Source organism: Galeopterus variegatus, unplaced genomic scaffold (genome assembly GCF_000696425.1).
Source record: "Galeopterus variegatus unplaced genomic scaffold, G_variegatus-3.0.2 Scaffold2157, whole genome shotgun sequence".
Taxonomy (NCBI): Eukaryota; Metazoa; Chordata; class Mammalia; order Dermoptera; family Cynocephalidae; genus Galeopterus; species Galeopterus variegatus.
This window is the reverse complement of record NW_007728268.1, coordinates 52111-79973: the sequence shown is the minus strand read 5'-3', so window position 1 is coordinate 79973 and position 27863 is coordinate 52111. Positions and strand designations below refer to the sequence as shown.

Below are 27863 nucleotides of genomic sequence, written 5' to 3'. Positions count from 1 at the left end.
TTTTTCCCTCTGAGAAATTGGGGTGGGGGCATGAGCTCTGGGTATCCCCTAAAGGTTCATGCATGGATTAATGTGAACAGATGCTCTGTATACTGTGAAGTGCTGTGCCCAAGTGAGATGGGTTGAGGTCAAGGTCAGAGCTTTGGAAATTCCATCCAGAAGCCAGCTCCAGAACTAATAACTTGAGACCTGAACTCAACTCTTCCTTGCTCGTGTGAAGAAAACTGAGTCTGAAACTTTACGTCTCTACCCCTCTGGCCCCAACCTTTGGGAATGAGAGCTGGATGGACAACAGAGTTTAGAAATGAGAAGCAACTCCTCCTCCTGGATGCTTTATTGGGGGCTTTCAGTGGTTTCTAAGCACAGTGGCAGTGACACCCAGACCCTTTCCCATCATGCAAAAGGCACAGGAAAGTGAGACCCGACCAGGGTGGGCAGCGTGAATGCAGAGACCCCCCTTCGTGGCATGGTGGGGAGTAGGGGGCAGGGGGGCCCTGGGAGTGATGGGATAGGTGGGCCCTAAAGGAGATGGCTTGGGCGGAGGCTGGGAGAGGGACCTGAGGTTCATCCACCTCTGGACCCACCCCTGCACTTGGGCCGGGACTGACCTTCCGAGAGAAGGTCAACATGGCTTTCAGTGAAAGTCCCACCTCACCGGGTGGGAAGACTCAACTCAAGGCAGGAAGGGGATGATGGATGCTGCCTTCAGGGATTTCTCTTAAAGTGCCAAACCAAACACACTGGCCAAATCAGGAGGGGAGTGAGAGGGTGTGCTCATGGTGTCAGTCCCAACCATGGCTTGGTTTTTGGGTGCTGCTGCCTTGGCTCGAGCCAGTGCTGTCTCAGTCCATGTCCAGGAGAACAATGAAGCCCCTTCCGATCTTCAGGGGCCTCCCAGGGGTTTCTGGTTCTCCAGCCCCACCCAGAGGTACTGGTTAGAAGAGTCGAATCTTGATGTTGGCTTTGTCCTGTGGAAGAGTTCCCTGGGCAAGAGGGAAGGGGAGGCCAGGGGTCAGGCCCTCTGTGCTCCCAGCACCTCCCAGAATCTGGGCCCTGGTGGATGAAATGGCCTGGGACTCACCTCAGATCCTAACAAGTCCCCACAGTTCCATCATGAGACCTTGAATCAAAAGAAAAGGCATTCGTTCGTGTTTTGTTTCTGTTATTTTTCTCTCTCTCACTTTCTCTCTCTCTCCTTTTGTAGAGCCGTGGCCTCTATGAAGTCATGGCACTGCAACATCTACTTCTAAACTATGGAATGTTTTCACACTGACGGTAGAATTACTCAGAACAAGGGGCGGGGAAGGGCTGTCCAAGTGTTCATGAAACAGTGAGTTACTGAGAGCTCGTTGAGAATCACACAGCACAGAGACACCAACAGTCAGACACAAGCCCCAGGCCCAGCTCTAGATGTATTTTTTCTTGAGGTACCAGTAGGCGAAGTAGCCCATCCCGCCCAGGGAGCCCATGAGGAAGGATGCTCCGAAGAAAGATGGGGGTTTCCTTTTGACCAGCCGGAATGCATTGGGGATGACCGCTGACAGCAAGGTGGTGTGGATGTCACCGAGGACTTTCCGGAAGGCAAAGCGTCTCTGGACCCTCTCAAAGAAGGACTGCAGGTTGGGCCGGCTGCCGTCTTCCCAGTATTTCTTGGACAGTCCCAGGAACTTGAGGCGGTGCAGGGTGGCTCCCAGGAGGACATCAGCGAGGGTGAAGGCACAGCCACAGAGCCACAGTTCGCATTTCTGCCCTATAGTGCAGGAGAGAGGAGATGCGGGGAGGGTATCACTCGCTTCTCTCTCATTAACTCCACCATCTACCCTAGAGTTCCCCAAGGGCCACTCATTCCTGTACAACTTAAATGATTTTTGCCATATCCTTAAACCACCTCTATTATTATTTATTTTCTTAGAATAAACTGACTTTTAAAAGTGCAAATAAAAGAGAATAAAATGTATTTAAACTCTAGACTCACATATCCAAGTGCCCATTTGACAGCTCCACTCGGCTGTCCACTCTGCATTTCATACTTGACATGTCCAAATGGAATTCCTGATGGTCACCCCCACACCCACCACACTCATCCCCATCTCAGTATCGGCGCTTCCGCCTTTCTAGCTGCTCAGGTCAAATGCCTCAGTGCCACAATGAATTCTTCTTTCTTCCATCCGCCACACACAACCTGTCAGCAATTCCTATCAGCTTTATCTTCAAAATACATCCAGAATCTGATGTCACCTCCACTTTCACCGTCCTAGCCCAAATACCCATTATCTCCTACCCAAACTATCAGACTTTCTCCTTAAAAGGTCTCCCTACTTCTGCCCTTGCCCCCCTTGAGTCTATTCTCAGTGCAGCAGCCAGAGGCATCCTGTTAAAATTTAAATCAGATCATGTCACTTCTCTCTGCTCAAAATCCTTTAATGACACCCCATTGTGATCAGATTAAAAGCTGAAGCCCTTCTAAGCCCTGCAAGGCCCTCTTTGATCTGGTCCCCAGGAACCTCTCAGACTTCAGATTCTGCTTCCCTTCTTTACTCTTCTCCAGCCACACTGGCCTCCTTCCGGTTCCTCATGCCAGGCACGTTCCCACCTCACGGCCTTTGCACTTGCCACTCCCTCCGCCTCGAACAGTCTTCCCCCACATAGCCACAGGGCGCAGTCCTCTCCCTCCTTCAGGTCTTTGCTCAAATGACTTCTTTTCAGGGGCTTCATGGGCCACTGATTTAAAATTAAAACCCACCCCCAGCAGTCACTATTCCCTCCCCTGCTTTGTTTTAACAGAACTCACCACGATTATTACACCATTTATTTTACATTTTATTGTCTTCGTCCTCTACTAGAATGGAAGTTCCATGAGGGCAGGGATTTTGGTTTATCTTGTTTGTGGCTGTATCCCTTGTACCTAGAACAGTGCCTGGCACACAGTAGTTGCTCAATAAATCTCTACTGGATGACGGATGAATGAAAAAAGAAACTATATCATTAACACTATAGATTATATCATTAACACGGACATAAACTGTCTTAAGTGATAAAAGTAAACATAAGAAAAACAAAACAAATGCTATTAAATTCCAGAGGGGTACTACTGCCTGCCAAAATCTCTGAGCCCATGACTTATTTTTTTTTTTAATTTTTTAATTTTATTTTTTTTAAAGATGACCGGTAAGGGGATCTCAACCCTTGGCTTGGTGTTGTCAGCACCACGCTCAGCCAGTGAGCAAACCGGCCATCCCTATATAGGATCCAAACCCGCGGCCTTGGTGTTATCAGCACCGCACTCTACCGAGTGAGCCACTGGCCGGCCCTTGTTTTGTTTTTAAGGGGCAGATATTAACACATATTATAAAGGGGTTAAGTACTAGCATTATACTAATATTATTTCTCTTATATAATCAAAAGAATTGAAAATAACTCTAAGTGGTTTCATATGTTCATCATGTACCATCTAAAATTAGTCTGCACATTTAGGAAACACTTGTTCGTGCAGTGTTTTCTCCCAGTTGTTTAGACTTGAAATTCTGGAGCTTGTTTGGTCTCCTATATCACCTCTTTGCTCAAAACCTTCAATTGTCCCTGCTGACATGTTTTTTTTTTTTTTTAAAGATGACTGGTAAGGGGATCTTAACCCTTGCCTTGGTGTTGTCAGCACCACGCTCAGCCAGTGAGCCTGCTGACATGTTTTTTTTTTTTTTTAAAGATGACTGGTAAGGGGATCTTAACCCTTGCCTTGGTGTTGTCAGCACCACGCTCAGCAGTGAGCTAACCGGCCATCCCTATGTGGGATCCGAACCCGTGGCCTTGGTGTTATCAGCACCGCACTCTCCCGAGTGAGCCACAGGCCGGCCCCCCTGCTGACATTAATGTCCAAATTCTTTTGCCTGCCTTTTATGCCCTTTCAAGAGTTAGTTTAGCTCCAATATACTTCTCTAATCTTGACTTCTCATGAATCTCCCATTTGCCCACTGTTCCCCCCAAACAAGCCATGTCCATTTCAGCCTCTGGGCCTTTGTCCCTGCTGTACCCCAGGCTTGGAATCCTCCCTCCCACCCTGCCCCCACCTCCTGTAAGGTCTGCTTTCCTGGGGCTTGCTTCTGCACTTTGAACAGGCTGTTCCTTTCAGCTCAGGAATTCCATGAATCCAGTGCTCTCCACCATCAAAACGTGAACCCCCCTTTCACTGTGTCTTCTTTTTCATTTATTCATTCATTCATTCTACAAATGTTTATCTGGTAGTATGTGTGGACATGGAGACATGACAACACACAATGTCTCTCCTCAAGAGGCTCATGATTATGGGGGCAGAAGGAGAAGTGTAATGATGGCTCTAATCAGAACTGCGTTCTTGAATACGTAACCTTCAAGACGCCCGATGGACATCCAAGTGGAGATAATGAGTCAGTAGTTAGAGACACAGGTAACTGGTTCAGATCAGCGACATCAATATGAAGATGGTACTTAAAGGGAGGAGATTGGATGATATTAGCAAAGGAGTGAGTGTAGACAGACTCGAGAATAGGGCCAGGGACTGGACCCTGAGGCCCTCCAAGGCTTAGATATTGGGCAACAAGGAGAAACCAGCAAAGGAGATGGGAAGGAGCAGCCTGTGAGGTAGGAGACGAACAAAGGGAATGTGGTGTCCTGGAAGCCAAGTTAAGAAAGTGTTCCAAGAAGGAGGGGGTGCCCAGCTGTGTGCAAATGCTGTGTAGATGTCAAATGAGAGGCCTGAGAATTGGTGATTGCATTTAGCAACTGGTGGCCTTGGCAAGAGCAGCTGGAGTAGAATGCTGACAATGAAAGCCTGGTTGGAGGGAGTTCAAGAGAGAAAAGGAAGAGAGGAATTGGAAACGGTGAGCAAAGATTACTCTTTCAAGGAGTTTTGCTAGAATGGGAAGGATAGGCCAACCTGTGAAATAGTTTGAGTGTTTTTATAAGCTGGGAGGAATAAAAAAAACATATTCATGGGAATAATCCAGCAGAGAGGGGGAATGATTCTATAGGAAAGAGTGGAGAGAATTACTGATGTGGTGTCCTGGAGTGGATAAGTGTGGATGGGATCTAGTGCACTAGGGAAGGGACTAGTCTTAGCTAGTTCAAGGACAGTCCACCCTTGGTAACAAGAGAGAGTGCATGGTACCATATTTTATCAAATCCAAGTTACCATCAAATATAAGACACTCACCCCAAAGTAAGAGAGAATAATTAGACTATTGATTGTCAGAAACATTCCAATTTCAAAGATGTTAAGATGTGACAAAGATGCATCTGCGAACTGATAAGATACAGTGTAAGTATGGACACTAAGGCTGGTGGCTTGGTGGTTGTGGGGACAAGAGCTGTGAAGATCTCTTCCTAATGTATTGAATTTATCAGTGACATAAAAAGAAAGTGATCAGGTGTGAGTTAGGATGTGGGGGGAGTGGTTGGAGGGTTAAGGAGAAAGGAAAAGGTATCGAAGAGTCATCTGGAGAGTGGGGCAGTGGGAGGCCTGGGGCAGCATTAGGTCATCTGAGGCTAGCGGTCATGAATCAGAGTGAGCCCCACCAGCATCACTGTGTGTTACTCTAGGTTCATCACAGGTGCCCATCACAGGTGCAGGCACTGAATAGGTGGAAAGTCAGGTTTAACCAGGTTTGGGGGTTCACAAAGCAGGTATGATAAAGCAAGAGAAGGGCAAGGGAGCTGAATGTGCAGGCAAGGAGGTGCTCATAGTGATGGATCAGGGAATTACCACTAGGTACAGGGGAGGTGAGGTCATGAGGGGGGTGAGGGACAGTAGACCTGACACAAGCAGAGGCTTGAAGAAGGTTTGCACATCGGGTCTTTGCTCTCTTGCTGCTCTTGGTAACCCTGTGACCACCACCACATGGACAAGCCTGCTGGGTGACGAGCAGCATGAGGTCCAGTCATCTCCACTGGCCCTGATGACAGCCAGCCAACCACTGATGTGCCAGTGAGGCCACCAACTGCCTGTTGGCCACTAATTCAGGAGTGAAGCCAGCCATCCCCACGTGGGACAGAGAAAAGCCATCCCAGCTGAGCCCAGCACACACTGCCATGCCACAAATCACAAACAAAATGTTCTTCTTTTAAGTCACTCAGCTTTGGAATGGTTTCAAATGATTTATGCAGCAGAAGCTAACTGATACAATACCCTTCTCAAAACCCTCCAAAGATTTCGACTGTACTTAGTATCAGACCTAAACTTGTAAATGTAGCTCTGAGGCTCACCTCATCCTCTGAGCTCTCTCCAGCCTCACTCAGGCCACTGTCCCCAGGACTCATCACACAGTAGCCAGTGACTCAAGAGTGTCCAGCTCTATCCCACTTCCATGGAATTCCCTCAGTGTGGGACATGCCTTCCCTGGTTCATCACTGGGCTCCTGCTTATCCTTCAGGTCTCGCTTTGAATGTCACCTTCTCAGAGAAGCTTTATCCAATTTTCCCTTTCCACTTCATTTTTGATATTAACACTTATCGCTGCTTGTAATTCTTGTAGTTCTTACTTATGGGCTTTTTTAACCAATGTCTTTTTCCTCCCCTAGACTGTAAACTCCATGAGAGCAAAAACAATGGCTGGTTTTTGTTCACAATTTTATCCGCAGGACCTAGCACACAGGTAGGTTTTCACTAAATATGTGAAAAAGTAAATGAAAAATAATGGTAATAATTATTTTAAAAACTGCTATTTCTAGAGCATTTCACCTTGAGCCAGACACTGTGCAAAGTGCTCAACACTCACTGTTGCCACAAACCCCCACAACCCTGCTATGAGTTAGATCTTGTTATTGCAGATGAGCTCAGAGAGGTGAAGTGAATTCCACAAGGTCAGGAGCCAGGAGGTGGTTGATCAGGAATATGTATCAATGTCATCTGGCTTCTTGTGAGAGGTCTTAACTGTGACATTATAGTGCCCTGGGCTCTGCCCACAAGAGGAGAAGTGGAGGGCTGGCCCGTGGCTCACTCGGGAGAGTGCGGTGCTGATAACACCAAAGCCCCGGGCTCGGATCCCACATAGGGATGGCCGGTTCGCTCACTGGCTGAGCGTGGTGCTGACACCACCAAGTCAAGGGTTAAGATCCCCTTACCGGTCATCTTTAAAAAAAAAAAAAAAGGAGGAGAAGTGGAGGGTGTAAGCTTTCTCCCTGGGCAGGTTCGAGGGCACCCTGGTGGGTGAATGAGTGACAGAGGGGCCCAGCCAATGAGACCTTTAAAACCCACAGCCACCTCCTGGGACCTTTGCTGCCCACCCTCTAAGCCCTGCAGGGACACAAGGACTGTACACACCTCTCCATTTGAACAGCCCCTGTCATCTCACCATGGGGCAGTGCAATGCTACCTCTTCTTGGAAGACCTCAGGACCAAAAAAGAGAGGGGGAAGCAAGTTCCCAGTCCAGGAATCCCCCAAGGAGTTCGTGTCCAAAGCTATTCTCCAGGACCAAAAACTCTGGGCTCCGTCCTGTTCAGACCCTGTGTTTCCCTTGATCACAACAGCTGCTGATATTTACAGACACTTCCATACTGTGTGTCAGGAACTGTGCTAAGCCCCTTGCATTTTCTCATTGATCCTCGCAACAGCACTGTGAAGAAAGTGTTCATTTTTATCACCCCTTTTACAGGACAAAAGAGGCGCCAGAGATAGTGCTTAAGAATTCGGGCTTCAGGAGCCAGAGTTTGTATCCAGGTTCCACTACTTCTGTGTGACCTCAGGAAAATTACCGAACTTCTCTGTGCCTTAGTTTCCTCATATGTTAAATGGGGTCACTAATGTTACCTACCTCCTAGGATTGTTAGGGGATTAAGTGAGTTGAAACCTGTGAAACACTTAGAACAGTGCCTGACACACAGTAAACACTGTAAAATATATCAATTGTTATGGGCTGAATTTTCTCCCCTAAAATTCACACGTTGAAGTTCTAACTCTCAGTATCTCAGAAGGTGACTCTGTTTAGAGATGGGGCCTTTAAGGAGGTGACTAAATTGAAATGAGGATGTTAGGGTGGGCCATAATTCAATCTGGCCGATGTACTCAGGAAATTTGGATACAAGAAGACACCAAGAGTGTATAGTACAGAGAAAAGACCATGTCAGGACACAGAAAGAAGGTGGCCATCTGCAAGCTAAAGAGACCTTGGGGAAGACCGACCTTGATCTGGACGTCTAGCCTCCAAAACTGTGAGACAATAATTTTCTATTGTTTAAGCTACCCAGTCTGTGGTATTTTGTTATGGCTGCCCTAACAAACAAATACATACATAAATAAATACACCTGAGATTCAAGGTCACCCAGTGAGGGAATGGCAGGGCTGGGACTCTGTCTGACCCCAAAGGCCAGTCTTGGAAGCACCATGCCTTTCAGTTCCGAGAGCTCTTCTGTGATGTCTCCCCTTGAGCACCCTCTCTGATAGAAACAGGAAAATTCCTCCTTGAGGTGTGTATTACTTTTTTTCCCACACTAAGCCCATGCTTTTCTCCAGAAAGGAATTAAGACAGCTGGCTTCAGTATTATGCATGACAATGTCACTGTTCAGGACTTTAGGTCTCTGTGTGTGAATGTCTCCCCTTGAGCACCCTCTCTGATAGAAACAGGAAAATTCCTCCTTGAGGTGTGTATTACTTTTTTTCCCACACTAAGCCCATGCTTTTTTCCAGAAAGGAATTAAGGCAGCTGGCTTCAGTATTATGCATGACAATGTCACTGTTCAGGACTTTAGGTCTCTGTGTGTGTCTTGTGCTTCAGGCATCAGTTGTGAGATGGTGGAAAGAACATTAGACACAAAGAGAGGGATCCTGTTCTTGCCGTAACCATGCCGTGTATAAGCTGCATGACCTTGAGCAAGTCACTTCATCTCCCTGAGCCTTAGTTTTCTCATGTGTATGTGACATTTGAATGCCTTTAGCTGTCATATGTATTAAACTAGTATGTGCCAAGCACTGTGCTGAGTGCTTTTAATTTTCACAAGAGTCCGACAAGATGGGATTTAGGTTTTATGCTGTATTATTACCATCCATTTTACAAATGAAACTGAGGCTCCAGTAGGGAAAGCAACTTGTCCAAGGTCACACAGTACAGGCAGCAAAGCTGGAACTGTAACTCAAATCTGTCCCACACTAAGCCCATCTTTTTATATACTGTGCTTTCCAACCTTCCCATGTACATGGACATGTGTGTGCAGGAAGCTGTGAGTGTGGCAGTGCATGCTGAACGTGCTCCATGAATTTGCATGGTTGAGGAGACAAGACTAACAGGTCTCCTAAAACAGAGCAAGATGGAAAGGTCCAAAATGAGATTTGAAGGGGAGTGTCAAAGACCGTGTGTAACAGGCAGAATGGTGTGGAGAAGGTACTCCAGGCTGGAGGGGCTACAGGAGAAAAGGTGTGGAGGTGGGAATGAAACTGGCATGTCAGGGCCCAGAGACCCACTTGAGAGCAGGAAGAGTCAAGGCCAGAGAGCCTGTGTGAACTTGGATGTCTGGCTGCAGCATGAAGGAGTCATAATACACTCTTGAGCAGGGCAAGGTGAGATGGTGTAGTGTAGTGGTCACCACCACCACCATCATCATCTTCATCAACCTTTATTAAACACCTAATATGTGCTAAGCCCTAATCTAAGCATTCTACATGTATTAGTTCATGCAATATCTCAACAGCTCTAACAGGGAGGTCCTATTATTATCTCTATTTAATATATGGGAACCCAGGGTCCAAAGAGGTGAGTACCTGACCCAAGGTTACTTAGCTAGTAAGTGGCCAAGCTAGGACTTGAACCTAGGTCTGTCTGACTCCATAGCTCATGTTCCTAACTACCTAGGGGGGCCTCTGAGTTCTCCGGGAAAAAAAAGACAGGGACTAGTCAGGGGCGGGGTGGGACGGGTGGGCTGTAGCCCCCACCTATCCCAGGGCTGGCACCCACCCTCATTCTCGAGTTTCCTCTTCTCCAGCTCGGCCTCGATCTGGTCCAGCACCATGGCTAACTCCCCAAGGATCTTCTTCAGGTAGCTCACGTCATCGTGCTCCAAGATTTTGGCCTGTGGGCAGGACAAGAAGGAGCCAGAGAGGCTGAATAGGCCTCAATAGAGCTAGGATATCCAGGGATGGAAGGAGCTTTGCCTAAACCCCCTTCTGCGAACCCAGCCTCAAGTAACCCCTGGCATTGCATAGCACCCTCATCTGGTGCTTACAACAGTCTTGTGAGCGTGGCTATCTTGCCCAACCCCATTTTATGGGGCTGGTACTCTCCTACGCCCCACTGCTGGGAGGGTTGCTCGCTAGCAGCTCACAGCTGCCCCTTCTCCAGAGAACTGCTCTCAGCCAAGGAGGAACGGCCTTGCCCAGAAATACCTGGGAGGTTATCCCCCTCCCGCCAGGAAGTCTGACTGACTGATATGGGGGTATAAAAGGCTGGCCCCTTGCCTCAAGGTGGACTGACTTTGTGGTGCCTATTTATACTCCAGAGCTTCCTGTGGGGTTAGATGAGGCTTGGATGTTTCCTCTTCCCTATCCCTCCCATCCTTACTGGGTTCTCCTTGGAGCACTCCCTCAATACCTCCTTATCCAACAGCTTCTACTCAATGCTCTGTTTTCAGGGATGTAACCTGACATGGGGAAACTGAGGCTCCAGGGCAGCAGTGACTTGTCCAAGGTCAAACAGCCAGTAAATGGCAGAGGAGACAGGATTGGAAAAACTAGCCGTTGGTTCTTCCATTTCATATCTTCCGCTGACCCTCTACTTAGAACCAGCTTCTCCCAGTTGTTCCTTCCCATGGAGAAGATGGTGGGGAAGGGGTATCAGCAGGCCTGGGGGTGCTCACCATGAGCTTCTTCTGTTTAGAAAGGTAGGGCTCGGAGAGCTGGGGCTCCTCTTCATGGTCCAATTTCATGAGGTCTGTGGTGGCATTGGCTAAATGTCCTGGAGAAAGGATAGAAAGGTCCTGGCCCTCTGATATCTGGTGCCTCCCCATCCCTTCCCCCACACAAACACTGGTCCCATTCAAATGCTGGTCAGGGAGTAAAAGTATCAACAACGAACACTTAGTGAGCACCAGGGCTGTGACATGGGATGGATGAAACACCATTCAGTCCTGGGCTCAGGCTAGTGGGAGAGACACACACACAAAGGCAAATCTCTATGACACAGCATGATCCATCATAATGAGAAATGAACAGAATGCTGTGGGACCCAGAAGGCTACCTGCCTAGGCACAGGGGGTCAAGAAACCTCACTGACAAAGAGATTCTACCCTTGAATATGAGTAGGAGATGCCGGAAGTGGACAGAACCTGAAACTCAGACCTAAACATCTTCCCTGCCCTCCCCTTCTCCTCCCCCAGCATTCTCCCCAAATTGTAGCACTCCCTTCCCCACAGGAAGCCAAGCCAGGTGCCTGGGAGTTGTCCTCAGCTTCTCCCTCATTCTCCTTCCCACATCACATCAGTCTCCAGTCCTCAGGTACTGCTGATTCTTCCTTCTTAAGCTTTCTAATATTTTCTCACATTTAACCTCCCCCATTCAGTCCTCTGACTATCTCTTAGTTCAGAACCCCCATTAATCTCTCACCTGGATGGTTTTAACCCTCCCTCTGTCACTCCACTCTCTCCCCTCCAAGCCCTTCCCTCCACATCTGCCACAAAGACCTTCCTCAAACACACACTTGACCATGCCACTCCATTCAAAACACACTCCTGGCTCCTCACTGCCCTCGGATAATGTCCGAGCTCCTCGACTTGGCTTAAAGAGCCTGCAGTATCCATCTCCTCTCCCTCTCCTTTACTCCATCTTTCATTGACTTCCCCCAACTGTCCCTGCCCCTAGAGGGTACATTTTAGCCACTCCAAATGCTTGCTATTCCCTGAATGTGCCAGACCATTCCAAACCTCTTTTGCTCACACTACTATTTTCCTGGAATAGCCTCTGTTCCTGAAAACCTCCGTCCGGATGCAGCTGAAGATCACCTCCTCCATGCAGCCTTTCCTGATCCTCTAGGAGGTCTGACATTCAATGCCTTTATTCTCCCATGTATGCATGCTCTACAGATTTCTGCCAGGAAATGCAAATACACTAATTAGAGCCACCACTATGTGACTCCATTAACCTTGTAGTCTATGTGAAAAGTGTTCTGGACTTGTGCAGTCCACAACCTGTACTGCTTGCTGTACATGGAGATTTTGATGTTAATGTAGCTATCTCTGGATGTATATGTCTCCCACTAGAATCTGAGTTTCTTGAGAGCAGCGGCTATGTCAGATTCATCTCTGTTCCCTTAAAACCCAGCACAGGCCTGGCACAGAGCAGGAGCTCAGTGAGTACTGAATAAATGGGTGGATGGAAGGAATGGGTGAGTGAATGAATGACTGCAGTTGTTCAGCTTCTGTCCTCTGATGCTTCTTCCCCCACACCACCTCCTGGCCTGATACAATCCCCCGGAAACACACTCTCAGCTCTTTCACCTTTGGGGCTATATTAAGTGCCATTGATGTTTTATGAATGTGAAGGTCAAGTACAGCATCTTCTCTCTTGCTAGTCACCCGGAGCTGCCATGTGGCTCTCTTTAGACTCCAGGAGGGCAGGCCGGGCCAAGAAAAGACCTTGGACTTACTGGGAGGACTCACTGCATGCTGGCTTCTGGTCCTTCTGCACCCTGGTCCTGCTCTGGACTCCCAAGGCCTTCCAGGTACCTTCAAATGGCTCAGGATGGATTGGGGGAGGGCTTCCAGCCCCCAGAGTGCTTGGGGACCACCTCCTACCCCAGGCCAGGCCACCATCATTGCTCACCAAGATTAACAGCCAGGGCCACCTAACTGCCCCATCCATTCTTCTGTCAAGGAGTGATCTCTGTAAAATGCAGACCTGATCATGGCACTTCCCATCACTGTTCCTCTACTGCTCTTTAGATAAAATCTCTATTCTGCCAGACCCACTTCCCAGACTCACACCACGACCACTGCCACCCTCCTTGGGCTACCCTTCAACCACACTGAACTTCCTTGGGTTCCCCAAACACACCACTCCCTGGACTACCCCAGAACATAAAATGACTCTTCCTTTCCTTCTAACTCCTACTCATCCTTGGATGTTGCTGCATTTTGAAAACCTTCTGTGGCCCCTGAGGCTGGGGTGGGCATCTTCTAGGGTCCCATAGCCTCCATGCCACCCTGATCATAATGCTGGTTAGTACCAGATTTAAAAAAAAAAAAAAAAAAAATATATATATATATATATTTGGCAGCTGGCCAGTACAGGGACCGAGCACTGGAACTTGGTGTAAAATATTTTTAATAGTTTATTTTGAACAGGTTATATATATGTACTTGTCAAAAATTTAGACGATATTAAAGAACGTACAGTAAAAGTAAATCTCTCTCCTCTCCAGCTGCAGTCTCTTAGATCTGCTCCCCAAAGGCAAGCACCATTGACAGCTTCTTGTTCCTCCTTCCAGAAATATTCCCTGCATCGCAAGCACCTGAGTATCCATTTATCCCCCTTTTGAGTACATTACTGATAGCATACTAGATCCTGTTTTTTGGCCCTTCATTTTTTTTCACTCGCTAATATATCTTAGAGAGCATTCCATATGCCTATTATTTTTTAACCATCTGAACAATATTCCATTGTATGAAAGTTCCATAACTTATTTAACTCATCCCCACCTCATGGACAGCTGGGTTATTTCCAGTGATATTTCTTGCTATTTACCACCTACGCTGCAGTGAATCTCTCTGTATATAATTCTTGGTGCACACGTCCAAGTGTAACCACAGGATAATCTCCAAGGTGTGGCCTTTTTGTGTTTGAAACACACTGCCCTCCTACAAGGGCAAATTTATTTAGTCCTGCACTTTACTTATCTGGTTACTTGTCTTTGCTTCCATAGAACTGTGACCCCAAGATGGCAGAAGCTGTGTCTATCCCTATCTGTCCCAGCCCCCTGCCCAGGGCATCATAAATATTGACAGAATGGGGGCAGGGCAGTATAGATAAATCCTGAATCTTGTTCAAGGAGATTCTAAAGGGACAGGGCTGAGCTCAACAACCCAACCCTCCTCCCCACCTTTGAACATCAGCCTCATTCCTTTCAGAGGAAGGAGGTGCCCTTTACTGAGCACCTGTTATATACTAAAAACCTCATGTCTCTTCTGTCTATAGGAACCCATGGTGTCTGCATAAAGTGTGGGCCAAAGTCTATAAACGGCTATTGATAGGTCATCTGATTTACTCCAACAACCATTCACTGGGCCTTTGAAACAAAAGGATGAGCTAGGCTGTGGGCACACCCAGGCTAGTGGTTAGGACAGTACGCAGTGACCTTGAGCGAGAAATCAGAGACCCGAGTGGGGGCCTTGGCATGTCTGGGCAGCTTTCCTTGATAACTCTAGCCCTAAGGTCACTTAGTGCCCTTGGCCACCAATCATAGCCCTGCTTGTCCCAGACCCTCCCCAGGTCCTGACCCCAGATATCTGCAGCTGGAACTACTGTGGGGAGGTTCCATAGCTCCTGGTGGAAAAGACAAGCCTTGGGGGACAGATAGCTCCACAGTCTCTGTATGGCAGGACAGGGGGCAGGGAGGGGAATGAGAGAGAGCTTGATAGAGAGGGAGACAGACATACTCAGTTAAAAACAGGGTGAATGAGATGGAAGGCCAGAGAAAGATGGGAGAGGGGACAGGGAGAGAGAGAGTAAGAGGCACCCGAGTGAGAGACAGAAAGACTAGCAGGGTAAGAGACAGCAACCCCAGGGACAGAGAGAGACACAGGGACAAACAGAGAAGGTGAGAGGGAAAAGAGGAGGAAGAAAGGGAAACCAAGAGAAGGAGACCCAGGAGTGGGAGGACGAGGTCCAGGAGGACTCGGGTAGAAAGAGAGGAGAGGCTGTGAGGGGCAGTAGGAAGGGGCTCGCTGGGATCTAGGCCATGGCGTACTCACTGCGGATCTCGGCCGTGGCGTACTTGGGGATCATGGAGTCGGTGGTGAGCTCGGGGTGCAGGATGCAGCCGTGTGTGTAGGCGTCCATGGGCAGCGCGTCCAGCAGCTCGCGGTACTGCAGCACCCGCGCATGCTGCGGGCTGCCTGGCTCAGGCATCAGGGCCACCACGTGCTCTGCAGGGCACTGCCAGGAGTTAGGCCAGGTCGGCAGCACACCCTGTCTCAGCCACCCACCCCCCAACATCCAGGAACCCCTGAATGTCACGGTCCGGAGGTCCCAGGCCCACCTCCTTCGCAGGACTCAGCTGCTTGGCTGAGGGGATCCTGATGGTCTGTAGCTACCTCTTTCAGTGGGCTCTACCAAGCTGTCCCCTTGAGGGGCAGCTCCTCTCACCTTCAGACTTGTTGCCGGGCAGGGTCTAGGCTCAGTTTCAAGAAAAGCTGGTGACCTGGATGTTTAAAACTTAAGTGTCCTTGATTTGTTAACATTGGCAACTAATTCATATTCTTATGAAACAGTGCCTGTCTGGGCCCTGATCCCCTCTCAGTGACTGTCTGAGCCTTTGCAGAGGGCAGTGAGCTCCTGAGCTAGAGGAAGCCAGAGGGAGGGAGAGGACATGGGGTTCTGAGGGCTTCTGGGGTATCTGGACCCTGCCCCTTCTGGGGGATTCTGGGACGTCTGGGACCATGTCTATGGGGTTCTCGGGGAGTCTATGGCCCTGAGGGAGGTGGATGCTGCCCATGCCCTGGATCCCTTGGAGATCTGGACCCTGTCTGTGGGGACCTGAGAGGCTTCGAAGGGTCTGTGACCATGCCTGTGACTCTGGAGTTTCTAGGGAAGAGTGCTATGGCCCCAGTGCTCCTTGGGGGATATCTTGGCCACCCTTTTTCCCTGGAGAACTGGGGGGGGGTAAGGGGCGGGGGATCTAGGGTCCCCAAGGATCTGTGGCCATGTCTGTGGCTCTGTGGCTTCTGGGGGGCATCTGAGCCCTGCCTGTAGCCCTATGGTTCCTTTTGGGGAAGGCTGGGCCTTGCCCATGGCCCCCATAGATTTTCCCAGGCTACCCAAGTTTCTGAGAACCTGTCTGAGTCTGTGGGATCCCTGGGGTCTGTGGCCCTGCATGGGTCCCTGGGTGGGGTTGGCAGCTGTACCTCCAGTGAAGGTGCGCTCCACGTAGTCAATGATCTGGTCGTAGTCACTGATGATGTTGTCGCGGTGGATGATGACGGGCACCTCCTCGCCCAAGTTGAGCCGCATGAACCAGGGCTCCTTGTGCTCACTCTGTGGCAGGCTCACGTCCCGCTCTTCACATGCCAGGCCCTTCTCGGCGATCACCAGCCGCACCTGCAGGTGCCAGGGTCAGAGCGGGGAAGGCGGGCGGACACAGGGGACACTCTGCCCAGGTGGGGCGGGGGCACGTGGGAAGGGAAGTCAGAGGTCACACACAGGAGGGGACACCGTTGCTTTCAGTTCATTTTTGGGCGCCTGGAGATGGGAATATCTCCCAGGGGCATGTGCTTGGTGGTGGGAGGAACACAGCCCTGCTCTGGGGACAGGGGCAGTGCTGGCTGGTGATTAAGGGTTTGGGTTTTACAGCTCAGCACACCTGGGACAGGATTCCTGGCTGTGTGGGTGAGGGGAAATTCCTAAACTTTCTGAGCCTCAGTTTCCTTATTTGCAAAATGGTAATATTAGTAGTACCAACCCAGTATCTGGTACACAGATGCTTATCATGATCGTGATTGGACACTAAGCCTGGCCTCCAGGGATGGATCTGGCCAGAAAATTCACAGAAATTCTATCTTCATAATCAGTAGCTAAATTTCTCAATTTGGGGAACAAAAGTGAGGTGAAAAATAATTTGCCAACATCAGTTGAGCCCTTTACTGCCCCTGAACACCTTCCCATCTGGTTGCCTGATTGGATGCTTGCAATAGCTCCCAGAGCCAGGCAGAACAGGGAGTATCTTCCTATTTTTCTTGACGAGAAAACTAAAGCCCAGAGAGGGCAAGTAACTTATCCAAAGTCACAAAGCAATTTAGCAATAGACCTAAAACTGGAAGCAGTGGTTCCTGACTCCCACACTAGTGCTCTCTGTCCTGAGGGCTCCTGACTTCAAGGGAGTCCTGGGCCTGCCATCTCCTGAGTCTCTTCTTATGGCTCTAGGGAGTCCCAGACAAACATTTGACCAGATAGAAGCTAACCAGATAGAGAGCCTTGAAGCTGGGGCATGCTTCTGACATGCCCCATATTTCCGAGCTGGAAGATTGTTAGAGGTCACCTAGTCCAAATGCCCCTACCTGTGGACTGAGACTCAGAAAGAAGAATAGACTTGTCTGAGGTCCCCAGCAGGAGGATGGCAAGTGACTCCTCCTACACTCTCTTCTCTACCTTCCAGCTCCAGTCCAGGGGAGAGGGAGGGCATCCCTGGGAGAGGCAATGGCCCATCCTCCTTGAGCATTGATGTCCCCACATACACCTGGGACTGGGCATCCCCAACCTCCCTCCCGGATCCAGGAGTTAAACAGCTAGAAGAGGCAGCATGGTGTCATGGTCAGAACCTTGCACTTTGTCAATTTAAATGTCAGTCCTAACACTTATTTGCTGAGTGATGGTTTTACAAGTAGCTTTAATTTTTTGTGCCTAAGTTTCCTCTCCTGTCTAACAGGAGTCCTACAGCAATTCCCTCAGCAGGCTATTGTGAGGATTAAATGCATTAGTCCCTATGGGATGGTGCCTGGCACAGCAGGGGTGATGTGTCTTAGCTACTTGTAATAGACCAGGTTTTGGAGGACAGATCTGGATTTGAAGCCTGGCTCTACTGTTTATTTGCTGGGTGACCCTGAGCAAGTCACTTGACTTCTCTGATTTCTATTTTCTATGAAATGAGAAATGTAATCCATTCCTTCGAGGCTGGCATTACTTTGGCATGGATAGAGTCCCAGCAAAGGAGGTTAATACATGGGTTCTAACATCACTATTATTACACACACACACACAGACACACACACACACTCTGCCCTGCCCCCCCGGTTGATGTCCTCAAGTACTTCATGCCCCACCCTCACAGCAACATGAACACCCCTTCTGTTTGGTGGACCGTGGGCAAGGAGAAGCAATTTACCCCTGACCATCCACCACTCATTCACAGATCCATTTGCTCCATTAGCCAAAAGCAGGTCCTACAGGTAGGGCCAGTGGTACAGGTAGATCTCCTGGGCAGTAAGGCAGGAACCCGGATTCTCATCCTGACTCTGCCGTGGCAATGCTGTGTGACCTTAGAGCTATCACTGCCACCCCTTTTTACCACTGAACCTTCTTTTTCTCATCAGCAAAATGAGGGGGCTGAACTCCATGTTCATGGAAGGCCCTGCAGCCCTGCTGTGAGCCGACACTACATCCTGAGCATGCAGGAGACAGGACTGGCTCTACCTCCTTACTAGGCAGTGGGAGGGAAATGCTGATTCTGTCTTAGAAAGGGGAAGGAATTGTTGAGTGAGCAGCCTGGTGGTGGCATCTGTTTGGGTCTGGGTATGTGAGTATATGTGTATGAGTGAGAAAGTGTGTGTGCGTGTCTGTGTGTGCATGAGGGTGGGTATGCACGGATGAGTGTGAGACTAAGTGTGAGTATTCAGGTATTGCATGAGTGTGGTGTGTAAGTGTTCATGTGAGAGTGTGCATGTGTGCACATGTATGTGTGTGCCCTTGTGAGTATGCATGTGTGTGAATGCACATGAGCAAAAGAGCATGTGTGTATGTATATGTGAGCTCATGGGTGTCCTGTCCCCAGAAGAAGTCCCAGAACAGTCAAGGCTGGAGTTTAGCTGGAGCAAAACCACACCATTCTCTTACTCCTACCTGTTCTGACATCTTGCAGCCTCAGCAGTCAGGCTCCACCTGGATGGATGTCAGCTGTCAGCCTCCGAATGGATGGATGGATGGAAGGATGGAAACAGAGACCAAAGTAGGCCTTTGCCCTTGGCAGGTCCAGACACTTGGCCTTGCATCTTGGCAAGGCACCTGCCCCCAGAGACCATCCTTTGGGCCCTGCCCAGTGCTCCAGTAAGAATGTCAGGTATGGCTGATGCAGGGAGAGGGGACTATCTTTAGAGGCACAATTACTCTGCTTGGAGCTGCCTCAGGGTCACCCTGGCAGACAGCCAAGGAGACTTTCAGCTTTAGCTGAGCTGCAAGCCAGAGCCATGTGCCACCATCTCGTGGGGGAGCGGAATCCAGAGAGGAAGCCAAGCTCAAGGGAAGAATATGCAGCTGGGAAGGGCATGCAGCCACCAAGGCCATCTGACATCTCTGCCTCCTAGAGGCTGGACCACACTTAAGTGGTCACCTCTCAGTGCAACCAGACTTTAGCCATCTCTGGGTAAACTATCTTCTATGTAGGTGCCTGGAAATTGCCCATTCGTGCTTCTGTCACAGGTTAGGCACTGTCCTCCTTGCCCAGGCCCTTTATGAGATGGGCTGGGTTGGCATATCTGCCCAGCCATTTAGTGGCTGTGTGACTTTGGAAAAGACTCTTAGAGTCTCTGAGCCTTAGTTTATTTATCTCAAATACTCTCTTAAAAAAATTAATAGACTTCATTTTTTAGAGAAGTTTTGGGTCAAATATCTTTTTAATGTAACACCTTAGAGCTTAAAAATGCGTCACTTTTCAACATTTATTTATCGAGTGCCTAATATGTGCCAGGTCTTACGCTAAGTGCTGGAGACTCAGCGGTAAACAAAACAAATATCCCTCCTCTCAAGGAACTGACATGTTAGTGGAGGCAGACAGATAAGTAGTTACTACAACACAGTAAGTCCACCGATGGTGAGTGCTCGGGAAAAAAGAAAACAGAGCAGAGTAAGGGGAATCAGGGTGTCGGAGTGTCAAGGAGACAGGTGGCCATTCTAAACAGGGTGGTCCATCAGAATAAGCCTCTCTGAGAAGGTGGCATTTGAGCAAAGGCTTGAACAAGGTGAGGGAGTGGTCCAAACAGGGACCTGGGAAACAGTTCCAGGCAGAGGAAACAGCCAGGGCACAGGCTTTAAGCAGGGCAGACATGTTTGAAAACAGTGAGGAAGCTGGTGTGGCTGGAGCAGGTGTACAAGGTTAGACAAGGAGGTCAGGAAGGATTATGTGCAGGAGCTTTTAATCAAGACTCCCAGACCAAGGGGTCCATGAATAAATTCAGGGAGTCCTTGAACTAGGATGGGAAAATTACATGTTTATTTTCAAACTGGCATTTAGCAATTTATTCAATTATGAATGTAGGCGATAAAGTAAAGTAGTGCTAGCAGCGCCTGCAATATTGTCACCACTAGGAATCAGATATTTTCATCACTTCGCAGTTGTTGTAGCTACCTCAAAATATCATGCACACTCATCACGACTTCAACATGACAGTTATCAGATCTGCCACCAGTTCATGTTATATAATGAGTTAATACAGAAACACATATATCATTGTATAACACATTTGTTTAAAAGAATTTTTAATAGCTGTACTTCAGTATGATTGGTTTCCTTTCTAATCTGAAACTCCTATGCATTTTATTTTATTTTTTTATTTTTTATTTTTTCTAAATATGACAGGTAAGGGGATCTTAACCCTTGACTTGGTGTTGTCAGAACCACGCTCTCCCAAGTGAGCTAACTGGCCATCCCTATGTAGGGATCCGAACCTGTGGCCTTGGTTTTCTCAGCACCACACTTTCCCAAGTGAGCCATGGGCCGCCCCTTGCATTTTATTTTATTCAATTAAAAACATTATTCTGAGAAAGGTCCATAGGCTTCCCCTGATTTGGGTCCTGACTCAAGCAAGATTATGACTCTGCAGTAGGGCCTGAGACCATTGAGAGGACTCTGGGTTTTTCCTGGAGAGAACTGGGGAGCCGTGCAGGCTTCTGAGCAGAGGAGTGGTGAGATGTGTTGGATCACTGCCCCCAACAGTTCTTACCTGTGGGCCTGCTCTTGGGCAGGGAAGGCATGGACAAGGCTGGGGACCAGTGCCCAAGAGTTTGAAAGGCAAGGCCATAGTGGGAAGTGGAGATCATCCTCCACCTCTTGCTTCCCTCCTGCTAAGCCTGGCAGGACCCAGACCTGGGTCTCTTACCCTTGGTGGCCAAAGGCTGGGCCTGGGGCTCCACTCCTCACAGTTATATCCAAGACAAGGGCAGACTCTGAGAGGATGAAGTAAGGGAACTTTGAACTGGGCTTGCCACAGGGAGCCAGGGATAGCCTTCAGAGACTCACTCTGATGGAAATTATAGCAATAATAATAGCTTACTCTTATATAGCACTTCCTCTGTGCCAGGCCCTGTTCTGAGAGCTTTACATGTATTAACTTTTATTCCTTACATAAACCCAATGAGGTACACACTAGCACCTACTAGTACCCTTATTATTATACAGAAGAGGAAACAAGCACAGAGACAGTAAGCAACTTTCCCAGAGTCACACAGCTAGTAAGTAGCAATCTTGGTTTTTAAAAAGCTGGCAAGAAATAAACAAACAAACAAAAAAAAAATTTAAGAACTAAATTTTAAAAGCTGGTAGGTACGAGCCAGCCTGTGGCTCACTTAGGAGAGTGTGGTGCTGATAATGCCAAGGCCACAGGTTCGAATCTCATAGAGGGAAGGACGGTTAGCTCACTGGGTGAGCGTGGTGCTGACAACACCAAGTCAAGGGTTAAGATCCCCTTACCGGTCATCTTTAAAAAAAAAAAGCTGGTAGGTGTGAGAACAGACGGATGCACAAAAGGCAGGGAGCACAGAGAGGTAGGACAGTTTTTCCTGCTTGGAGAGGGAGGGAGAGAGACAGGTTGTGTCAAACACCTAGTCTACTTTTCTGTTGAGGAAACAGGACTAGAGAGGGTCAGGCCCCACAGCTGGTTAGTGGGATGGCCAGTACTAGAATGTCAGTCTCTTGACTCCCTGCATTTTTGCCTCTCCCAACTTTAATCCTTCTCTCAGAGGAAGAGGAGGCCAGGGGCAGAAACAGCCTCTGAAGTATGCTAACATTTACACTATGCATTTACAGCCTCCTCCAAACCCCATGGCCAAAACATCACCTATAATGGTGCTTAAAATCTCACCTTTAGCATGCAGTTTTAAAAGGCACTGTGCTAAGTGTGTGACCATGCATGGTACCATTCAATCCTCACAACCCTCTGAGGTAGGTACTGCAGTTACCCCCAAACATATGAGGAAGCTGAGACTTAGGCGAAGACACTTGCACAAAGTCACATAGCTGGGAAGCGGCAGAATTGGGATTTGACCTTGTGCCTGGCTGATTCCAAAGTCCATATCTTTGTAACAGCAACTAGCACTTAACTGAGCACTTTCTATGTGTCAGGTGCTATCCGAGGTTATCTATATGGATACATTTAGTGAATCCTTACAATGACCCTTTTGGGGAGGCTCTATCCTATTATCATTCTCGATTTACAGATGTGGATAACCGAGGCATGAGAGGTTAAGAAACAATATGGATACATTTAGTGAATCCTTACAATGACCCTTTTGGGGAGGCACTATCCTATTATCATTCTCGATTTACAGATGTGGATAACCGAGGCATGAGAGGTTAAGAAACTTGCACAGGATTACCCAGCTAGTCAGTGGTGGAACTAAGATGGAAGCCCAGGCAGTTTGGCCCCAGAGTCTTGACACCTGGATCCCCACACTGCCCTGCAGCCCTCTGGGTCTGGAATGGTCACCAGATGCCCAGTGGAGCCACCATCACTGCTGGAGGTGGACTATTTTCTGCTATTAATAGTTCATGTGCCATTAGGACAGGCTTCTCAGATGCTCCACCAGGGGGGACTGCCCCCTTCATACAAGCAAGGCCCTTCAGGACTGCAGGGAAGGAAGTGAACCTACTTGCTAAGCTCCTACTACATGCTCAGCACTTAACATCTGCCTATGTCCTCTAAAGCCCCCAGAAATTCTGGAGGGTAGGATTTAAAGTCTCCTTTTTCAGATGAGGACATTGAGGCACAGAGAGGTGAAGTGACTTGTCCAAGGTCACTTAGCCAGAAAGGAGCCAAGATAAGACTGGAACCCAGGACCATCTGATCGCAGAGCCCATGCACTTTCTGCCAGACTACAGTGCCTCTAGAATCCACCATGGGCCCCTGGGCAGGAGGAAGGTCCTGGCAGTGTAGGCAGGAGGATGCCCAAGCTAGCTTGGTCAGAGACTAGGTCAAAAGTGGGGTTGCAGTAGGTAGCCCCATCTGTGACCAAGCTGCAACCTCCGCCCTGAGCTCAGGCTGAATAGGACCTATTCTATGGGGAGTGTGGGGGGTGAGACAGGAGGCTCCCTCACGGGATGGTGATGGCTGCCCCCTGTCTTGTCTGGTCCCAGCCACTGGGGCCTGGTTCCTGTGGTTCTGGCTGGGAGGAGGTTCTTGAATCTGGAGGTCAGTTTGATTCATCTCCAGCCCCCAGCTCCTTGCATAGGGCCAGGCATATAGTAGGAGCTCAGCAAGCATGTGCAGAATTTATGAATGTGTCCCAGGATAACCTTGCTTAACCCTGGCCCCTCCTTTACCTAGCACTTTAGTGACATCATAACACCCATTATTAGCAGAGCCTTGAGCCCTCGCCAGGCATAGCCATCAGCACTTTTGTGCACCATATCTCATTTCACCCTCACAATAGCCTTCTAAGGAAGTTACTGCATTAGCCCCATTTTACAGATTATAAAACTGAGGCTTTGGGGAGACAAAGTGACCTGTCCAAAGCTCCACCATGAGTTAGCGGAGAAGGTGGCTCTCCCACTGAGGACTGTCTGGACTTAGAGTCTATCCTCTACACTGGGACTACTCAGATGGTGGTTGGTGGATCAGCTCCAGCATCACCTGGTAGCTTGTTAAAAACACAGCATCTTGGGCCCCAGTCCAGATCTACTGAATCAGAATCTCAGATAGAATCCAAAAAACAGCAGTCTGTTTTTTAACCAGGATCATCCAGTGATTCTAATGCACGCTCAAGTTCAAGTAGTGCCAGTCTAGAACACTAAGTTACACTGCCTCTTCAGCAACCCTCTCAGCAACTCTGAGAAGGGGTTGTAATTAGAAGTAGCTATTATTTATATCTCACTTTCCAGATGGCAAAACAGCCTGGACCAAGACTCAAACCCTAATCTTTTAGTTCCAAGGCCCCTTTCTCTTCACGGAATCTTTTTTCAATCTGGAAAACGAGTGAATGGAACAAAAGGATCTTCTTTGGAAGAAGAGTCAAAGGGTCAAGCAGTAGGTGCTGCTTAGGCCTCAGCAGTATCCGCCTCTGGGCCCTGGCCGTGGTGCTGAATTCCTGACCTAGAGATGGGACTCCTGCCCCAGTGGGAGATTGCACCCCTAGAGACATCACTGCCCTAGGGGCGCAGTCCCCGGCCTCACCTCTGGGAAGCGGGAACCCCGATAATTCAGCACAAGGCTGGATTTCTAACTGCCCCCCAGCTCCCCTGGGTCTGAGAAGGGTCTAAGGGGCCAGGGCCACACTGTGCCTTTAAGAGCAAGACACAGATCTGACTGGGCCAAGCCTCGCTGGTCTGAGGGGATGGGTTAACTCCTTCCTTCTCAGCTCAAGATAAGGGCTGGGGGTAGGGTTGGGGGCGGCGACAACTAGGGACAGATCCTCCAAGCCCCAGCCACAGGAAGGCCTGCAGCCGGACAGAGGGACAGAGGAGCTGTGACCTGGCGGGCCTGCATGTCTGGGACAGCAGCACGGAGGGAGGGCCTGAGATGGGGCTGACGAGGCTGGACCCCAAGAAGCGCTTCTCCTCCCTCCCGCAGCACCTCCCCCCACCCAACAGGCCGCCTTTCCATTAGTGCCAATCCCCTTCCCCTTGCCTTTGTCTTTCTTCTTGGCCCTGCAACAGACCAGGTCTTTCTGGGAAGGAAAGAGGCAGAATGGATGCTCCTAGAATTCGGGACTCTGCTCTTGGGGCTCAGACAGGGCCAGTCACCTCCTAGGAGAACAGCCCTGGAACCCCCACGTCCCCAGTCCTCTCGGCTCCCCAGCCCCCCAGGTTCACCCTCCAGTCTCTCACTGCCTGCAGACCCCTGAAGCCCTTGCTCTCCCCCCCCCGCCCCGAGTCTCCTAGCCGCCAGCGCATCCCATTCCCCTGCTCCTCGGGCTCTACCTTCTGCGAGCTGAAGGACTGGGTCCAGTGGTACAGAACCAGGCTCTCCTTGGGCCAATGGGCGGGGCTGGCCGCCTGGGGCGCGTCGGGGGCCTCCGCCAGCTTGGTTGCATCGCTCTCCAGCGCCGAGATGGGCCACCAGCTGCAGTTGGTGGGGGTCAGGTTGTTGGGGGTCGCCATGACAGCCCGGAATCAGTGGGAGGAAAGAAGGAGGCTCCAGCGGCGGCTCTCTCTCGCCAAGCATCACATCACATGGCCTCGCCGAGCCTGTCCTTCTCCTTCCCCCCCTCCCTCCCTTCTCCGTGAATGTCATTACTCACTAGGCGGGAGGGGGAGGGGCAAGGGGATCCCAGGAACTCCTTCCTCCTCTCCCCTCGGCCCTCCCCCGGCCCGCGCCAGCAAAGCCACCAGTCCTCTAGGTCAGGCTCCGCGGAAGAGTGCAAGGAGCCATAGGGAAGTGGGACATACCCCCAAATAGCTCCTACCTGGCCAGTCACCTGCCAAAGATTCCACCATTATAAACGCATTCGTGCCTTTCAACCTTCTAAGAAGCAAATACCTCTTAGAACAACTGGTGTTACAGAGATCTATTCCTTTAGAAATTCCTGTCTGGAAATAGTTCGTCTTTCTTTGAAAGTGCTATTTTCTAACTTTTCCTCTGAAGGGCCTCTAAGGGCAGAAAAGAACAAAGTATGATTTATTTAACCCTTACATTGCACTTACTGTGTGCCTGGGCACCGTTCTAAGGGCTTTACAACTATCAACGCATTTGGCCCTCATAATAATTCTATTATCTTCATTTTTCAGAGGAGGAAACTGAGGCACAGAGAGGCAAAGTGTTATTGTCCAAGGTCACCTAGCTAGTAAGCGGTAGAGTTGAGATTCTAACCTGGGCAGTCTGGCTCCAGAGTCATGATAATATGATAACAATATAAACAACAGTTCTTGGGCTGGCTGGTGAGCTCAGCTGGTTAAAGTACAGTGTTGTAACACTAAAGTCAATGGTTCAGATCCCCATACTAGCCAGCCGACAAAAAATAAATAAAACAAACAACAGTGCAGCAAACATTTATCAACCCGAGCACATTACATGCATCATTTCATCTGTACAGCAATCGTTTTTCCCAGATGAGGAAGGTGAGGCTCAGAGATATCAAGTCATTAGTCCAAGGTCACATCTTCACACCAGGAAGCCAAGGCACAACTAGAGGGATCCAAAGAAAGCCTGTAATGCCTTTGCCATCACATAGTCTATCCTAAACATTCATAGGAACTTTACACAAAATTCCTTAATACACCCATGCTTCCCTGACTATAAATATTTTAACTTATTTACCATTGAGCAGAAACAGAAACAGACCTGAGACAATAGAGGCAAATAAGTTGTACTAGGACGATAAGCTTCCAGGTTTGCCTCCCTCTCCCTGCCAGTCATGCTGCTAGAGACTCCTGGGCACATCAGTCCCCAGACCATAAGTATGACTCATAAGGAGTCAATGTCCTTCCTTCTACAAGGTAATGAAAGTTCTGTGGCCCATGGATTTCCCTTTTTGCCTTGGCTACCAGGAAGCATGGAGCTACATTTTCTATTAAGTTCCAGTAGCTATATTAGCCTCCCTGGCTCAGCAAATTCTCTTTGTCACCCTTTTATGAATAGTCTTTTTCTTTCTCTTCAGAGCATCTTGTTCACTGTTTGATTTTGCAAAGAAGGATACAGTGTATCCTGAGGGAAAACTCAAATATCTGTGAAATCAAGGAAGCATGTAATGGAGTTGGGATGTATTGTCCTCCCAGAACTTGTGGAAATTTGATCCCCAACGTGGCATGTTGGAGACTGACGGAGTCATGGGGGACTCCTTATGAATGGATTACTGCTTTTCCTGGGTGGAGGAATTAATGAGGGAGATCTTACTCTATTAGTTCCCCTGAGAGCTGGTTGTTTAAAAGACCCTGGCACCTCCTCTCTCTCTCTCTTGCTTCCTCTTGCCATGTGGTCTGCTTGTACTCTCCAGCTGCCTGTTGCTTTCCACCTTGAGTAGAAGTAGCCTGAGGCCTGTGCCAGATGCAGCTGTCCCAGAATTGTAAGCCAAATAAACCTCTGTTCTTTATAAATTACCCAGTCTCAGGTATTCTGTTATAGCAACACAAAATGGACTAATTCAGCATGACCTTAGAAATTTGATCAAGGAGAAAGATCTGATCCCTTTCTGTGTCTTGAACCTGACTGTATCCATGGAGTCTGACTCACAGCAGTCATGTTCAAATATGTATTCATTCCCTCAACAAGTATTAATTGTGGACCCACGGCATGTTAGGTGCTTTACTTGGCACCTGTATTAGTCTGCTTCTGTTGCTTATAACAGAATACCTGAAACTAGGTAATTTATAAAGTAATGAAATTTATTTCTTTTTATTTTTGGCAGCTGCCTGGTACAGGGATCTGAACCTGTGACCTTAGTGTTACCAGCACCTTGCTCTCTCAAGTGAACTACCTGGCCAACCCTATTTCTTACAGTTTTAGAGGATGGGAACTCCATGGTCCAGTGGGCACATCTAGTAAAGGCCTTACTGATGGTGACTCTATAGCAACACAGGTATCACATGGCAAGAATAGCAAACGCTCTCTCATGTGCTCCTTATAAAGCCACCAGTACACACTGATGATATCTCATTACTCATGATCCAATCACCTCTCAAAGGCCCCACCTTTCAAATACCATAATTGGATTTCCCACCCTTTTAACACTGTTACAATGGAGGTCAAGTTTCCATTACAAGAACTTTTGGGGGACACATT

At 48.8% G+C, this 27863-nt stretch overlaps 1 protein-coding gene across 4 annotated transcripts; it reads right to left on the bottom strand.

Moving 5' to 3' along the window:
* Window positions 1–319: 319 nt before the first annotated feature.
* Window positions 320–25306, bottom strand: GDAP1L1 (ganglioside induced differentiation associated protein 1-like 1). 4 transcript variants are annotated; one of them, XM_008580768.1, is made up of 8 exons: window positions 25067–25306; window positions 16074–16266; window positions 14922–15095; window positions 10815–10912; window positions 9917–10031; window positions 1432–1750; window positions 1082–1120; window positions 320–983 (listed from the first exon to the last, which is right to left on the bottom strand). In XM_008580768.1, exons 1-7 carry the CDS (start codon window positions 25244–25246, stop codon window positions 1090–1092), a joined length of 1110 nt encoding a protein of 369 aa, XP_008578990.1. In that variant the 5' UTR covers window positions 25247–25306; the 3' UTR covers window positions 320–983; window positions 1082–1089. The 4 variants fall into 4 exon arrangements, 3 of the variants coding, with proteins under 3 accessions (XP_008578990.1, XP_008578989.1, XP_008578991.1); XR_551074.1 differs by having other exon boundaries at window positions 1082–1750; XM_008580767.1 differs by having other exon boundaries at window positions 320–1120.
* Window positions 25307–27863: the final 2557 nt, after the last annotated feature.

Excerpts from the sequence above, each read along its gene's own strand:
- GDAP1L1 (XM_008580767.1), bottom strand. The coding sequence starts at position 25,246 with ATGGCGACCCCCAACAACCTGACCCCCACCAACTGCAGCTGGTGGCCC. Across the intron at positions 10,032-10,814 it reads CTAAACAGAAGAAGCTCATG|GCCAAAATCTTGGAGCACGA; the intron begins GTGAGCACCCCC and ends TCCTGCCCACAG. Across the intron at positions 1,751-9,916 it reads GAGGAAACTCGAGAATGAGG|GGCAGAAATGCGAACTGTGG; the intron begins GTGGGTGCCAGC and ends CCTGCACTATAG.